The sequence below is a fragment of the Chlorocebus sabaeus genome, chromosome 16 (assembly GCF_047675955.1).
Source record: "Chlorocebus sabaeus isolate Y175 chromosome 16, mChlSab1.0.hap1, whole genome shotgun sequence".
Lineage (NCBI taxonomy): Eukaryota > Metazoa > Chordata > Mammalia > Primates > Cercopithecidae > Chlorocebus > Chlorocebus sabaeus.
The window spans coordinates 9,557,626-9,575,164 of NC_132919.1; the positions used below are offsets into that span (position 1 = coordinate 9,557,626).

Here is a 17,539-nt window from a genome sequence, read left to right on the forward strand (position 1 = left end):
GGGTTGCGGGGAGACTGCTGAGCCCTGAAGAGCTGCGGGAAGGAGGTCCCGTGTTTTCTGATGGGCTCCCTTGTTCTCTTCTCAGGGCTTTGCATCTCAGGAGGCCGGGAGGCCCCCCGCATGTCAAGCTGGCGGTGGAGTGGGATAGCTCTGTCAAGGAGCGGTGAGTTCAAGGGAATTTACCTCCTGCAGAGCTGAGACAGGGCCCTCTCGGTGCCCAGGTTTCCCTGGATGCAGCTTCCCCCAGCATGGCTGCAGGCAGGGTGCCCACATCTTTGAGCCAGTGTAACCCGTTCCTGCGAGATGCCTGAGTGAGAATATTCTGTATGTAAATAACAGTGACAGGAATGGAGTGACAGTGGTGGTGGTGGGTGATGTCAAGAGTAGTAACTGCAGTCACAGTAGACAGTTACGCAGCACCCACCCACTCACCCCGTGCCAGTCACTGCTCTGAACACTTTACGTGTGTACAGGGGATTTATTTAATCTTCTTCACACCCTGTGTGTGGGTAGTCTGGGGTGGGTACTCCTGTAATCCACATTTCTCAGAGGTGGAAACTGAGGCACAGAGAGGTTAAGCAATTGCTGGAGGGCACACAGCTCGTACACTGGTAGAGCTGGGATTTGAACCCAGACCCTCTGGCTGGAGTCCATGCTCCTCATTACCACACTTGGCTACCTCTGTAACACTGAGGGCATCAGCCTTGCTTTAAGAAAGGACATTGGGCCGGGCACGGTGGCTCAAGCCTGTAATCCCAGCACTTTGGGAGGCCGAGACGGGCGGATCACGAGGTCAGGAGATCGAGACCATCCTGGCTAACACGGTTAAACCCCGTCTCTACTAAAAATACAAAAAACTAGCCGGGCGAGGTGGCGGGCGCCTGTAGTCCCAGCTACTCCGGAGGCTGAGGCAGGAGAATGGCGTAAACCCGGGAGGCGGAGCTTGCAGTGAGCTGAGATCCGGCCACTGCAGTCCAGCCCGGGCTACAGAGCAAGACTCCGTCTCAAAAAAAATAAAAAAAATAAAAAATAAAAAAATAAAAGAAAGGACATTGTTCACTCCAGCAAGTATTTATTGATCAACTACTAGGTGGCAGGCCCCTGTGCTAGGATGAGGAAAACAAAGATGAATAAGCCAAGAACCCGGTCCCTGTAGGAGCTGGTGGGGGAGAGAAAATTCCAGTAGAATATAGTGCTGAGTCCGAAGGATGCCTGCAGCTCCCCAGGAACCCATAGACAGGGCACGGTAGCGTCGCCTGGCCGATGCCTTGTGGCGGGTTTACTGTGAGTAGAGACATAGACGAAGCCCGTCTCGGAGCGGGAAAGTCCTGAACGCCGTGGGTGTCCTCTCCGTGCAGCCTGTTCGGGAACCTCCAGGAGGAGCGGGCGCAGGATGCCGACAGCGTGTGGCAGCAGCAGCAGGCGCACCAGCAGCACAGCTGTACCTTGGATGAATGTTTTCAGTTCTACACCAAGGAGGAGCAGGTCCCGCCCTGGGGGTCCACGCCCCGCCCGGGAAGGGGGCTGGCTGCCTTTGGTGGGTTGGCCACGTGCCGCAGGGACCTCACAGTCCGGGTGGTTTCCTTTCCAGCTGGCCCAGGATGACGCCTGGAAGTGTCCGCACTGCCAAGTCCTGCAGCAGGGGATGGTGAAGCTGAGTTTGTGGACGCTGCCTGACATCCTCATCATCCACCTCAAAAGGTTCTGCCAGGTGGGCGAGAGAAGAAACAAGCTCTCCACGCTGGTGAAGTTTCCACTCTCTGGACTCAACATGGCTCCCCATGTGGCCCAGAGAAGCACCAGCCCCGAGGCAGGACTGGGCCCCTGGCCTTCCTGGAAGCAGCCGGGCTGCCTGCCCACCAGTTACCCGCTGGACTTCCTGTACGACCTGTACGCCGTCTGCAACCACCACGGCAACCTGCAAGGTGGGCATTACACAGGTGAGCCTTGCCTTGCCTTTCTGCCAATGCAGCTGTGGCCACAGCCTCGAGATGTCCCTGGAATGGGTGCTGCTCGGATGCTGAGCTCCCTGGGGCACTTAGTGAGATCTGACCCCTCACCCAACGCACACCAGGGCATGTGCAAGAGCAGAAGGGACCTTGTCCCAGCTACAGAGTTGACGTTGAGTTAGGTTGGAGGTTGGAATATATAAAGTTAGGCCTGATGCAGTAGCTCATGCCTGTAATCCCAGCACTTTGGGAGGCTGAGGTGGAAGAATCACTTGAGGCCACGAGTTCGAGACCAGCCTAGGCAACAAAGCGAGACCCCCGTCTCTACAAAAAAAAAATGAAGAAAAAAAAAATGAACTGGGCATTGTGGCTGATTGTGGCTACAAGTCCTGATTGGACTTGTAGTCCTAGCTGCTCAGGAGGCTGAGATAGGAGGATCCCTTGAGCCCAGGAGGCTGAGGTTGTGGTGAACCATGATTGCACCACTGTACTCCAGCCTGGGCAACAGAGCGAGACCCTGTCTCCAAAACAAATAAACCAACAAACAGAGGTTAGTTATCACCCAAATTTTCAACCATATGAAATATGGGAGGTCGTTATTGGAACCGAGAGAGTGACGTTCATTCTCATCTGCGATTCAGTGTGAGGAATCTTACCGGATTTGGTGGCCTTGTATTCTGTGGCGTACTTTTCACGTTTGTTCCTCTGGGGAACTTCAGAGCAGCGGATGAAGGGAAGGGCAGAAACAAGTGGCCAGACGATTTTCTCCATTGTTTATAATCATCCCTTTGAGGGCTTTCAGAGAGCGTCATGATGGATCATTTTTCTCGATTATGTCTTGTTTGTTTGCTTCTCCCCCACCAGGGCATCTCAGTGACGGTGAGAAGCCTATTGGTAGCTGCAGCAGTTGAGCGTCTCCACCATGCAGATAGTGTGGAGGGTCATCGGGGTGAGCCTTAGCAGTCTAAGGGGTTTAGGGCATGATTTCCATCATCAGAGAATGGATGGAACAGGCGCCCATGGAGAAAGAGAAATGAGGATGCCGTTACAGGCTGGGGACCACCTGATTGGACAGAGATGCGCTGGACGGTCGGGTTACACTGGGCCAGCCTGGGCTGGTCACGGTGAGGGTTATGGGGGCCACCAAAGCCGCTTTCAGCTCACAGTGGCCGCCTTACGCTGCTGTGCGGTGCCAGCGTGTTCTTCCACAGTTGTCCTGCTCCAGATGAGTCCTTGCCACCTTTGTAACTGCTGGGACCGTTCTGTCCAGCCACTTCCCCGTCTCACTTCTCTGGGCTGAAAATAGCTCAGCAGGAATCCCTTGAGGCCCATATGTATCTTGGGAGGCATCTCTGTTACTCAGATTTTTTTTTTTTTTTTTTTTTAACAGCGTTATGGCTGAATGAGTCCCCGTGCACACATGAGTGGTGAAAATAAGGACAGCTGGAACCTAGACCTTGTCATTTCCCATGCTGAACGTGCTGCCTCCCCATCTATAAACCCACAGGGTGGCCCCAACATAAATTAAGGGCAGTGATGTAAAACCACAGCAGGGAGTTAGAAGTAGCATAGGCGTGAGAAGCGTTGGTGTCTGCCTTATGAAAAGCGAGATCCAGGCCCCTCCTGGGGTGAGCGTTACAGAGCAGAATGCCCGATTTGGGGGGCGGTGGTTTGATACAGAAGGGACACAGTCCCTGGGAGGTTCCCCTTGCAGAGATCTCCTGGGTCTGTGTTTGCACACACAGTGTACCACCACCTGCCAGGAAAGAGCCTACTTAATACTAAAACCAAAGGGAGAGGAGTCCAAGGGGAATAAGGGACTGGCGAGGTGGGAGGCAGGGCAGTGTCTGCAGCCAGCACAGCCCTGGGTAAGATCCAGGCCACTTGTTCTCATCTGCGCCAGCATACACCATCTTTTCCCTCAAGACAGTCTGCACCGCCCATTAAATGGCAGAGCCTGGGCTTCAAACCCGGGTCACCCTGGCTCCAGGTTCAGTAGCTTCTGCCCTGCCAAGATGAGTGACTCCTGATAGGAACAAGTCTCCAAGCCATGTAGGGTGTTGTCGATGAGTGTCACCTCCCTCATTTAGGTGAAGCACACCCTCGGTGACTTCCTAGGAAAGGGTGATGGGAGCTTGACCTCTGGAGTGCTTACGTGTCAGGAAATGCCTTTATTCCCACACCTGATTGATAGCCTGGTGGGACATAAAGTCCGTGATGGAAAAATCAACAATGTTGCTCCATGTGGAGTGGGGTCTGGAGTGGGGTTTTGCTGTTGAGAATGAATCAGGCCAGTCTGATTTCTGTTCCTTTGTCTAGGATAGGATATATTTTTCTCTCTGGAGGCTTTTTCAGGTTCTTTATCACAGGTGCTCTGAAATTTCACGGAGTGTGCTTACCTGTGGGTCTTTCTTGTTGCTTGTGTTGGTACCTGCGTTCAGGGGGACCTGTGTGTCTGCAGACACGTGATCTTCAGGTCTGGGAAATAATCTTTGTGCTTTTTTGTTTTGTTTTGTTTTGTTTGTGAGATGGAATCTCACTGTGTCACCCAGGCTAGAGTGCAGTGGTAGCGATCTCAGCTCACTGCAATCTCTGCCTTCTGGGTTCAAGTGATTCTCCTGCCCCAGCCTCCTGAGTAACTGGGACTACAGGTGCCCGCCACCACGCCCGGCTAATTTTTGTATTTTTTAGTAGAGATGGGGTTTCGCCATGTTGGCCAGGCTGGTCTTGAACTCCTGACCTCAAATGATCTGCCTTTCTCGGCCTCCCAAAGGGCTGGGATTACAGGCATGAGCCAATGTGCCTGGCCTAGTCTTAGGTTTCTTTTTCAGAGCATCTTGGTTTTGTTTTGAGTCCTCACTTGGCTTGACTTCTTGTGATTCCTGACACATCCAGTACTGAGCCTCTGGGGCTACAGCTGGTGGGTGGCCCCCTTCCTGCCCCCCTGCACCCTCTCCACCTCCCCCAGGCACTCTGTGTTGAACCCCTTCCTTGCCAGAGGCGAGTGTGTGACCTCCACTCTATCTGCTTGCTGGGCCCTCAAAGCTGAGCTGTTGCTTTCTATCTCATGTCTTTTGACATTTTTATTCCTTTTTAATTATTTGCTTCTTGGAAGTATGATAGTCCTACCACATTTCAGGGTTTTAGAAATCTCAAATGCCTTTTGTTTCATTTTAAATGTGTTGAGTGGGTAATGCATGCCTGTGTTTCAAAATTCACACAGCCTAAAAAACACGGACGGTGACAAGTTTTGATTCTATCTTTGTTCCTCATCTACCCCCTCCTCATTTATAGGTAACCATTTTTAGTAGTTTCTTGTGTACTATTCTTCCACAATTTCTTTATGTAAATACAAGCAATTGTGAGTATATTTTTATATATACATATATATGTGTTGATTTTATATATTTTCTCCCCTCCCCCTAATTTAAGTAAAAGTACTATTTGCTGTGTTGCACCTGGCTTTTTATTTTTCCCTGAAAATCCATCTTGGAAATATTTTCATGTCCTCATTTCTAGACAGCTTCTCCATCTTCTTTTATAAATGTAAATGCACTAAATAAATATAACCATTTATTAAATACTCTGTAGATGGACGTTGGACTGATTCATTCTTCTACTATTACAAATGTTGCTGTCGGCTGGGTGTAGTCACTCACGCCTGTAATCCCAGCACTTTGGGAGGCTGAGGCAGGCAGATCATTTGAAGTTAGAAGTTCAAGACCAGCCTGGCCAACATGATGAAACCCTGTCTCTACTACAAATACAAAAATCAGCCAGGCGTGGTGGCATCTGCCTGTAGTCCCAGCTATTAGGAGGGCTGAGGCAGGAGAATTGCTTGAACCCAGAGGTGGAGATTGCAATGAGCCAAGATCGCACCACTGCACTCCAGCCTGGGTGACAGAGCGAGACTCTTTCTCAATTAAACACACACACACACACACACACACACACACACACATTGCTGTCATAACCCTTTAGATATGTCATTTTCTAGATATGGAAGTTTATTGGCGGGATAAATTCTCAGAATTGGAATAGCTGTGTCTGTGTTGTAACAAGCATGAACAAGATGTCCTGCACAAAGGGTCATAGCAGTTTGCACTCTGATAAGAGTAAGAGAGCACCTGGTTCTCTGTAGCCTTTCCAGCAGAGTGTGCAATCACACTTTTGGAATTTTGCCAATCTAATACGAGGAAAATGGTATCTCAGTGTAAGTTGAATATTTAGCGTCTTAATAGTTGTGAGCGTGAGCATCTTGTGTGTGTGAGTCATTGTGGTTCCTTTCCTGTAAACTGTCTATCCGTGTCCTTGACTGTTTTTCAAATAAATTATTAGTCTTTTTCCCATCGATTTCTAGATGCTCTAATTCTTAATGGACTATGAGATTCACCTCTTTTCTGTAATATGAATTACAAGTATTCGTTCCCTGTGTAACATCTGTCAGTTGGCTATTCCTGTGGAAATTTTTTGCTATGCAGAAAGCTTTTATTTTTGCTTTTCTAGGTAAAATTGTCAATCATTTGGATTTTGAGTCATGATTAGAGAGCCTTTTTCACTCTAAGATTAAAAAGTGTTTCTCTTGAGTTTTCTACTTGGTTTTAGCTTATTACATTTAAATCCTTGATCTGGAGTTTCTTAACGTTCTTGAGAGAAAGAGATCCAACTTTATCCCCCCGGAGTTGCCAGTCTGTCCCAAGATCACTACTCATGGAAAAGCCAAATTTATTCCTTGAGATGCCATCTGCCATATTAGATATTAATTTTTTTTTTTTTTTTTTTTTTTTGAGATGGAGTCTCACTCTGTTACCCAGGCTGGAGTGCAATGGCATGATATCGGCTCACTGAAACCTCTGCCTCCCGGGTTCTAGCGATTCTCCTGCCTCAGCCTCCTGAGTAACTGGGACTACAGGCACGTGCCACCATACCCAGCTAATTTTTTGTATTTTTAGTAGAGACGAGGTTTCACTGTGTTAGCCAGGCTGATCTCGAACTCCTGACCTCGTGATCTGCCTGCCTCGGCCTCCCAAAGGGCTGGGATTAGAGGTGTGAGTCTCTGTGGCCAGCCCGGGATTTTTATGACTAGAACTAACATATGTAAGAGGCCCCAATATGGAACATATTGTAGGCCCCAACAATTGGCAGCTTTCAAGTTGCCGTATACTTTTACATAAGTGCTGTCACACCATAGATGTATTTTTTGTTTTTAGTGGATTTTTGTTTGCCATTTTACATATCAAAATAAACTTAAAAGATGTTCAATGAAATAAAATATTATGATGAGGCACTTGACTAAATGGCAAAATGAAACACTGGGTTCCATCATGACCTCCTGGTGTGCACATCTATTTACATACGTGCGTATATGTGTTTATGTGTACATACATTGATTAAGACAAAACAGAATTTCATGACACGATGATTACATTTGCTACATGTGATATACCTTAGTCCATTCTATTCCGGAATAACATATTAATGAATTTAAAAAATGCTTTGGCTGGGCGCGGTGGCTCACGCCTGTAATCCCAGCACTTCTGGAGGCCAAGATGGGCGGATCACTAGGTCAGGAGATCGAGACCATCCTGGCTAATACAGTGAAACCCCGTCTCTACTAAAAATACAAAAAAATTAGCCAGGCGTGTTGGCGGGCACCTGTAGTCCCAGCTACTTGGGAGGCTGAGGCAGGAGAATGGAGTGAACCCGGGAGGCGGAGCTTGCAGAGAGCCGAGATCACGGCATTGCACTCCAGCCTGGGCAACAGAGCGAGATTCTATCTCAAAAAAAAAAAAAAGAAAAAAGAAAAAAGCTTTAAAATATTTTATTTTTTACTTATTAAACGTTTTTTTTTTAAGTGCACTGATTACCAGTGTCCTGATGGGCTGATGACTGGCAATTTGGAAGACACCGAACTATATAGAAATCCAGGATCTTCGCTCATTAATTCATTGCACAAATATCTATTAAGTACCCGTTCTATGCCAGACCCTGCACTAGGTCCTGGAGCTTCAGTGATGAACAAGACAAATACGAGGCCTGCCCTCATGGGACTTCAGTCTCACTTTGGGGACAGACAATAAAAAGATGCTTATTATTTTAGCACTTTCACTACCTGGCATTTTGAAAGGGCGACTGATTGACTGACTGACTGTGTCTGTGATAGATATAAGGCCTCTCCAAGGACGTCACAGGTAAGCTCAGGGCTAAGGATGAGATAGAACTAGCTATGTGAATAATGGGAGGAATTGCATTATGAGCAGAGCTCGTAGCATGTGCAAAGGCCCTGAGGCAGAAAGCATTCAGTGTGTTTAAGACATGATGAGAGCCTGGATGAAGTGCGGCTGTTCGGGGCTAAGTGACGAAGGGTGGGGCTGGAGAAGTGGGCAGGACACTCTAGGCCATGGATGGGAGTTTGCATTTTTTCCAAAGGGATGATAAATCACTTAAAGGTTCTAAGCAGAGGAGTGAAGACATAATCTAGTGTACAAATCAAACCAGTTGTTCTGCTGTATGGAGAATATGTAGAAGGGATCTGGAGTGGAAGTTGGAATTCCATTTCGGAGGGTGCTTCAGGGGCTGAGTGAGACACCATTGGCTGAGATGCTGGTGTTGACAATCAAGATATTTGAGACATATTTTGAAAGTAGAATCAATAGGTCTGGCTTTTGGACTAGGTGTGAAGTGGAAGGAAAAGCAAGAGCGAAGATGAACTCCTAGGTGGCTGGCTTGGATTACTGTGGAGGTCAGCAAACGGTGGCCCACGGGCCGGATCCAATCTAGGGCCTGTTTGTTGTTGTTGTTGTTTGAGATGGAGTCTTACTCTGTTGCCGGGGCTGGAGTGCAGTGGTACAATCTCAGCTCACTGCAACCTCTGCCTGCTGAGTTCAAGCGATTCTCCTGCCTCAGCCTCCCAAGTAGCTGGGATTACAGGCGCCCACCACTACGCCTAGCTAATTTTTTCTATTTTTAGTAGAGACGGGGTTTCACTATGTTGGCCAGGCTGGCCTTGAACTCCTAACCTTGTGATTCACCCACCTCGGCCTCCCAAAGTGCTGGGATTACAGGTGTGAGCCACTGTGCCCGGCCGTTTTTTTTTTTTTTTTTTTTTTTTTTTTTAACTTTTTTTACTTTATTAATAATTCATGGGTTAAAAACGGTTTTTACAATTTTAAAAGTGGGAGAAAGGCATACATGAAGTGTGTCAGAGAACATGTCAGAGAACATATGCAAAGCCTCAATATTTGTCATCTGGTCCCTTATGGGAGAAGTTTGCAAACCTCCAGATTACTGGGTTATGCTGTCATTTGCTGACACGTAGAGGGCAAGGAAAAGGATATTTTGTTGTGGTTGTTTGAGAAGTGGTGAGAATATGTATGAACTTTCCTTAGATGTTTGACTTCAGTTCTTAGAAAGAGGTATGCCATGAGCCCAATTGTGATTCTCGTCTTCACTTTTATTGCATACTTAATCAGAGATAAGCATTTTGAAGCTTCTCAGAAGAAATGGGGTGAACGCTGACATTATTGTTTGGCTACCTGACTTGGGAGCTCCCTTTTTTCAGAGATTTTGCCTGAGGAAGGGGTAAAATATTCAACTTACAATAACAGTACTCTTGGCCGGGCGCGGTGGCTCACGCCTGTAATCCCAACACTTTGGGAGGCCGAGGTGGGTGGATCACCTTAGGTCAAGAGTTCAAGACCAGTCTGGCCAACATGGTGAAACCCCATCTCTAATAAAAATACAAATATTAGCCGGGTGTGGTGGCAGGCACCTGTAATCCCAGCTACCCAGGAGGCTGAGGCAGGAGAATTGCTAGAACCTGGGGGACGGAGGTTGCCGTGAGCCGAGAAGGTGCCACTTCACTCCAGCCTGGGTAAAAGAGCGAAATTCTGTCTCCAAAATAAATAAATAAATAAACAAAAATAAAAAAAATAACAGCACTTGTTATCAGTAAGAATCCGTGGGTATAACCTATTGATCTTTTCTGATTCCAAAAAAGTTCATTTCTGGCCAAAAATGAACTGTTTTTTTTTTTTTTTTTTTTTCTCATTCTGGTTTAAACATACCACTTTTTCAGCTATGCCAGTGGGAAATGCCTTCCTACCTTTTGGGGCTCCAGTAACTGAGACTTGGGGTTGGGACCTTTGCAGCCTACTGCCGGAACTCTCTGGATGGCCAGTGGTACAGTTACGATGACAGCACGGTGGAACCGCTTCGAGAAGATGAGGTCAACACCAGAGGGGCTTATATCCTCTTCTATCAGAAGCGGAACAGCATCCCCCCCTGGTCAGCCAGCAGCTCCATGAGAGGTAGGTGCTGCTGCTCATGACAGGAGGGGGTGTGGTGAAGTCACTTAAAGAACTGGGAAGAGGCTCAGCAGGACCAGGAGAGGTTGGCAAGGATCTGAAAGAGGAAGCCCGGGCCGATGCTGTAGAAATCTGAGCAGCACAGACTAGTTGTTCATTTGCCAGGGTGTGGGATGGATAGATGATAATTCAGGAAAGGGGAAAAGGATAATTATTTGTATTCAGGGCAGGTGACACTTGGCAGTGTGGAATTCCATATTCCTAGTCTCATATCACAGCAGGTTTTATTAGGTGTGTGTAATATAAACTGATGTCAGTCCTGTTGGAAAGGCAGGGCAGTTATAAAGGATCCTGGACTTTTCTAGGAAAGGTAGCTTTTTTTTTTTTTTTTTTTTTTTTTTTTGAGAGGGAGTCTCGCTCTGTCACCAGGCTGAAGTGCAGCAGCATGATCTTGGCTCACTGCAACCTCCGCCTCCCGGGTTCAAGCAATTCTCCTGTCTCAGCCTCCCAAGTAGCTAGGACTACAGGCACGTGCCACCACCATGCTCGGCTAATTTTTGTATTTTTAGCAGAGACACGGTTTCACCATGTTGGCCAGGATGGTCTTGATCTCTTGACCTCTTGATCCGCCCGCCTCAGCGTCTCAAAGGGAGCTGTTTAAACACTGCTGCACTCCAGAAATTCATTTATTAGACAGCCTCAAACTTGCTTGGAACTGGAGAAAGAAAGTGCCAAAGCTGACCCTTTCGTGTGATTTATTTCATGCTGCAAACCAACTGTCCTTATCTTTGGGACAAGAGAGCATTAAAAAAAAAAAAAATTAAGCAGATTTTCTCCTAACAGTTATCACAAAATGGCCAAATAAATCCAAGAGTCCTCAGCAGGTCTAAATCAATCCTAACGCAAGTCCAGCTTCCATTTATAGAAGGAGATGTTGAAAAAAGAATTAAAAACCTGTCCTATTAGAGAAAAGAAGGTTTTCTAACTGTCCAGTATAATAAAAACAATGTATCTCTATGGTGCAAAAGGTAGGCATCCTTACTGCCCATTGTAAAAGATTTGGTTTCCCTAAACTGGGGATACACTCCTGTAACGTGGCTATTACCTGTTGAACTCTGTGTACTGGGGCCCTGGTACTGGTAATAAAATACTGTTACTCTGCCTCTGGCTATAGCTCTGAGTAACACAGTCCTTTGACTCTGGAAAAGAAACAAAATCATATTTAGGACGCCAAAGCTGGTGACAAGGAATTTCATGGAAAGCATTTCAATGCTTGTCAACGTACTTTCGTTTGCTGCTGTTGTTGTTGTTTTGTTTTTTATTTTTTGAGATGGAGTTTCACTCCTGTTGCCCAGGCTGGAGTACAGTAGCATGATCTCGGCTCACTGCAACCTCCGCCTCCCAGGTTTACACGATCCTCCTGCCTCAGCCTCCTGAGTAACTGGGATTACAGGCGCCCGCCACCACACCCGGTTAATTTTTTGTATGTTTCGTAGAGATGGGATTTCATCATGTAGGTCAGGCTGGTCTCGAACTCCTGACCTCAGGTGATCCGCTCGCCTAGGCCTCCGTAAGTGCTGGGATTACAGGCGTGAGCCACTGCGCCCCGGCCCATACTTTCATTTTTGTGCTCAAATGCCTCTCCCTAAACTTGTAAGCTTCGTCACATGGGTACCCAATCACAGGTTTCCCCTCTCGTCATTGACTGGTTTCTGCAGTTCTGCTCTGGTTCTGTAGTTCCGGGGCTGAAGGATGGGGCCGGAATGGGGATCTGGCTGTGAGGGGCTCCCCTAGGACTCTGAAGGTCTAGGGTTGGGCTCAGCCTCCCTCTCTGTGTTTCCTCCACAGGCTCTACCAGCTCCTCCCTGTCCGATCACTGGCTCCTACGGCTCGGGAGCTACGCTGGCAGCACAAGGGGAAGCCTGCTGTCCTGGAGCTCTGCCCCCTGCCCCTCCCTGCCGCAGGTTCCCGACTCTCCCATCTTCACCAACAGCCTCTGCAACCAGGAAAAGGGTACGTTGGTTACGTGTGCTTGGTTTATTTTCATTTCCTGTAACGTCCATTGTTATTGCTCTGTATGAAAGCCCTGTCACTTCGTAGCCTCGAATGGAAAGCGTCCATCATTACGAGAGGTTTGTTCATCTCTTAAATGGGATCTTCTATGACCTGCCCTTCCTTGCCCGCTTCTCCCCATCCTCTACCCTCCAGCCACAGGTACCTTTGCTCTGCCCCTGTGTAGCTTACTGTTATAAATAAGTAAACCTGGGAACATGGTACTTAAAGAAGGAAGAATGGCAAAGAGAATCAGGGAAGAGGGTATCCAGGCCCGGGGTGGAGGAGGGAGGGTGCACAGGGTCCTGGAGATAGGGTGGGTGGGGAACATCTTTCTAGGGGATAACACTGAGCAGAGCCCTGAGTGAGACAGAGTGGCTTGTGTAGAAGCTTAGGGTGTGTCCAGGAGAGGAGCCCTCCAGGGTGAAAGCTAGGAGTGAGCGCTGGATGTGTGAGGGACTGAAGAAACCAGAACTGTGGCCGGAGCAGAGACACGCAGGAGTAGAGAGAGCAGGAATGGACAGGGGCCATGTCAGAACCTACCTTTCTGAGCTTGAGGTATAAAGTTTGAACTCTTCTAAGTATAGTGGATAGCAAGTGGAGATGTGTTTTTTGTTTTTTTTTTTTTTTTTCATGCTTCTGTTTTAGTCATTGTTTTTAAAAAATTGACACATAATAATTGTACATATATATGGGGTACATGTGATATTTTGATACAGGCATACAATGTGTAATGGCCAAAGTAGGGTATTTAGAATATCCATCACCTCAAACACTTATCATTTCTTTGTGTCGGGAACATTTCAAATCTCTTCTAGCTATTTATATTAACTGTGGTCACCTTCCTGTGCTATGAAACATAAGAACTTATTTTATCTAACTGTGTATTTGTACTTTTTTTTTTTTTTTTTTTTTTGAGACAGAGTCTCACTCTGTCGCACAAGCTGGAGTCCAGTGGTGCAATGTCGGCTCACTGCAACCTCTGCCTCCTGGGTTCAAGCGATTCTCCTGCCTTAGCCTCCAGCTGGGATTACAGGCACCTGCCACTATGCCTGGCTACTTTTTGTACTTTTCATAGAGACGGGGTTTCATCATGTTGGTCAGGCTGATCTCAAACTCCTGACTTCCCGTGATCTGCCCGCCTCCGCCTCCCAAAGTGCTGGGATTACAGGCATGAGCCACCGCACCCGGCCTAGTTGTATCTATTAACCCACCTCTCTTCATCCACCCCCATTCCCAGTCTCTGGCAACCATCATTCTACTCCATACCTCCATAAAATGGACTTTTTTTAGCTTGCTGGAGAGTTCTGAGCAGGAAAGTGGCTGATCTGATTCATAGTTTTTAGAGAGTCTACTCTGGCTACTGTGTGGAGAATACATCACATCACAGAGAGGCAAGAGTGGGGACGTAGAAAGGCCATTCAGGAGACTAACATGGTTATATCCAGGTGGGAGACAGTGGTGGTTTGAAGTAGCGTGTTAGGTAAGAGATGGTCAAACGGGATATATTTTGAAGCTAGAGCTGCTAGGATTTGCCAGTGTGGGGTGTGCGGTGTGAAGGAAACAGAAGAGTCAAGGATAACTCCTTGCTTAGGGTCTAAATAACGAGGGGGAAGAGCTGCACAGTTAAAGAGATGGGAGAAAGTTGGGTAGGAACAGTTCATTTTGGAGGGAAGTCAAGGTTTTTTGACGCAGTAATTTTGAGAATCCTGGAAGACGTCCGTCCCCAGCCTTTTTGGCACCAGGGACCAGTTTCATGGAAGACAATTTTTGCACCGACTCGGGGTGAGGATGGTTTGGGATGAAACTGTTCCACCTCAGATCGTCAGGCGTGAGATTCTCATAAGGAGCCTGCAACCTGCATCCCTCACGTGCACAATTCACAATAGGCTTCGTGTTCCCATGAGAATCTAATACCCCTGCTGATCTGACAGGAGGCGGAGATTAGGCGGTAATGCGAGTGATGGGGAGCAGCTTTAAATACAGATGAAGCGGCCGGGCGCGGTGGCTCACGCCTGTAATCCCAGCACTTTGGGAGGCCGAGGCAGGCGGATCACGAGGTCAGGAGATCGAGACCATCCTGGCTAACACGGTGAAACCCCGTCTCTACTAAAAATACAAAACAATTAGCCGGGTGTGGTGGTGGCGCCTGTAGTCCCAGCTACTCGGGAGGCTGAGGCAGGAGAATGGCGTGAACCCGGGAGGCGGAGCTTGCAGTGAGCCGAGATCGTGCCAGCCTGGGCGACGGAGCAAGACTCCGTCTCAATAAATAAATAAATACATACATACATACATACATACAGATGAAGCTTCACTCACTTGCCCACCACTCACTTCCTGCTCGGTGGCCCGGTTCCTAACAGGCCGTGGATCACTACTTGTCCACAGCCCGGGGGTTCAGGGGTTGGAAGACCCTGCTAAGACATCACATCAACGTGATAACTGAGGAGTGGAGAGAAATATTTGAGAGTCATCAGCACATGGATGGGACGGTGCTGGCTGAGCTCCCCTGGGGAAATAGTACAGCTGGAAAAGAATGAAGGCTGGGCACAGTGGCTCACGCCTGTAATCCCAGCACTTTGGGAGGCCGAGGTGGGCAGATCATAGGGTCAAGAGTTTGAGACCAGCCTGGCCAATACGGTGAAACCCCATCTCTACTAAAAACACAAAAAATTAGCCGGGCATGGTGGCAGGTGCCTGTAATCCCAGCTACTCAGGAGGCTGAGGCAGGGGAATCACGTGAACCTGGGAGGTGGAGGTTGCAGTGAGCTGAGATCGCGCCACTGCACTCCAGCCTGGGCAACAGAGCAAGACTCCATCTCAAAAAAAAAAAAAAAATGAAGACCCGAGACCAAACCTGGGGGCTCTCCAACATCTAAGGGTTGAGCAGCCAAGAAAAGAACTGAGAAGGAGCAGCCAGTGAAGGGAAGAAAACCAGGTAAGCGTGGTTGACAGATGCAAAAAAAAAAAAAGAAAAGAATCTTAAGGAAGCATCTAACTGTGTGAATGCTGTTGAAAGGCTGAGAAAGGTGAGGATGGGTAGAGTCCGTCAGGCTGGAAGCCCTCTGGTGACTCCTCCCTCCGGCAGAAGCTCCAGGAGCATCTGCTGTGGCTGGAGAGAAGGAAGACCTTCCTGCAGCAGGTGGCCCAGAGGCTGGGCTGGAGGAGGTGGCAGTGCGTGCACACTCCACCAGGCAAGGTGACTGAAGGAAGGCAGGCCGACAGCTCAGTAGGAGATAGTAGAGATGCATTCAGATGCTCAGGTCTACAGGGAGACGTTGATGACAGCGCTGGGAACAAGGGGATAGCCACAGAAACGAAGTCCTTAAGGCTGAGCATTGTCAGATCACACCTGGAATCCCAGCATTTTGAGAGGCCAAGGTGGGAGGATCACTTGAGTCCAAGAGTTCAAGACTAACCCGGGCAACATAGTGAGACCCCCATCTCTATAAAAAGTTAGCCAGGCATGGTGGCATGTGCCTGTTGTCCCAGCTACTCCGGAGGCTGAGGTGGGAGGATCTCTTGAGCTTGTGAAGTTAGGGTTAAAGTGAGCGGTGAGCACACCACTGCACTCCGGCCTGCGTGACACAGCGAGAGTTTGTCTCAAAAAAACAAACAAAAAAACCAGCGTTACTATGTAAGAACTCTATGTCTGTGTATGTGTGTTTGTGCCTGTGTGTATGTCTGTGTCTTTGTGTGTGTCTCTCTGTGTGTGTCTGTGTGTGTGTGTCTATGTGTGTGTGTGTGTGTCTTGTGTGTATCTCTGTGTATGTGTCTGTGCGTGTGTCTGTGTGTATGTCTCTGTGTGTGTATGTGTGTGTCTGTGTCTCTGTGTAGGTATGTTTCTGTGTGTGTCTGTGTGTGTGTCTCTGTGTGTGTATGTGTCTGTGTGTGTCTCTGTGTGTGTGTCTGTGTATCTGTGTGTGTCTCTGTGTGTCTGTGTGTGTGTCTGTGTTTGTGTCTCTGTGTGTGTCTATGTGTGTCTCTGTGTGTATATGTCTGTGTATGTGACAGTGTGTATGTATGTGTTTTTATGTGTATTGTTTGTACCTGTGTGTATGTGAGTGTCTGTGTCTGTGTGTCTTTGTGTGTCTTTGTGTATGTGTGTGTGTGTGTGATCTTTATTTAGCCTTCGTGTTCCTTCAGCCAGAAAGTGGTAACATGTTCAAATTATTTTTTTAGTTCCTTATTTCTTGTTAGGTCCTAACTTCTTTTTTTAAATACAATTTTAATAGAAATATTATATATAGTTGTGATTAGTATACTTTACATATTGCATACAATTATATGTAATATATAAGTATATGTAAGTAAAGTATATTAATCCTTCATTACTTAAAGTATATTAAGTATACATCTGATAAATTTTCATAAAATGAACATCCTCATGTACCAGATTAAAACACAGAATGTTCTAGCACCTTGCTCCTGTGTCTCTCTCTCTCAATCATACTGTTTTAAATAAAAAACAGCTTGCAGATACATAGTTCTTTGCACAGAAATTTACTTACGAGAGAGCGCGAACTGTTGTCTGTTGACGATTGTCAACAAACAAGCAAATACAGGGGTGTGGAGAAGAGGGCTTGCAGGGTGAGGTGGGGGAGCCACGTCCTCCTTTCTGCAGATTCATCCATGGGCTGGAGTCTGTTGTGGAGGCTAGCCTCGTGGTCTGACCTGGAGAAATCTGGCCTGGTCACCAAGGGGAGCACCCTGAGTTGTTACAGATTTATGGTTTCTTGAGTTATTTATGGATTCTCCAAAAATCCAATGCAAGTTTCGTCATGAGGCTATCTGCAATGTCTGCTGCTTGACAAATCTCATTGTTTCCCTTATTAAAGTTTCTTACATTGAGCCGGGTGCAGCAGCTCCCACCTGTAATCCCAGCACTTTGGGAGGCCGAGGTGGGCGGATCACCTGAGGTCATGAGTTTGAGACCAGCCTGACCAACATGGTGAAACTCCGTCTCTAGTAAAAATACAAAAGCTAGCTGGACGTGGTGGCACACGCCTGTAATCTGAGCTACTCTGGAGGCTGAGGCAGGAGAATCACTTGAACCCAGGAGGCGGAGTTTGCAATGAGCCAAGATCGTGCCACTGTACTCCAACCTGAGCAACAGAGCAAGACTCCCTCTCAAAAAACAAAAAATGATAATAATTTAAAAAGTCCTTACATTGTAAGAATAGTTTACATTTTGTATTGTGGTTAGGTTTCGGAGTTGTTTCTGGTTTGTAG

General features: G+C 47.5%; 1 protein-coding gene across 2 annotated transcripts in view; it reads left to right on the forward strand.

The window, feature by feature from the left end:
- The window catches only part of USP43 (ubiquitin specific peptidase 43), an 83,034-nt gene that overhangs the window by 52,398 nt on the left and 13,097 nt on the right, over positions 1 to 17,539 (forward strand). Inside the window, exons 10-14 of one of the 2 annotated variants that reach the window (XM_008010335.3) lie at positions 86 to 163; positions 1,359 to 1,485; positions 1,592 to 1,940; positions 10,100 to 10,258; positions 12,104 to 12,268. In XM_008010335.3, the coding sequence (XP_008008526.1) occupies positions 86 to 163; positions 1,359 to 1,485; positions 1,592 to 1,940; positions 10,100 to 10,258; positions 12,104 to 12,268 (878 nt within the window). The remainder of the gene's footprint in view (positions 1 to 85; positions 164 to 1,358; positions 1,486 to 1,591; positions 1,941 to 10,099; positions 10,259 to 12,103; positions 12,269 to 17,539) is intronic. The other variant, XM_008010337.3, reaches the window with a different exon arrangement.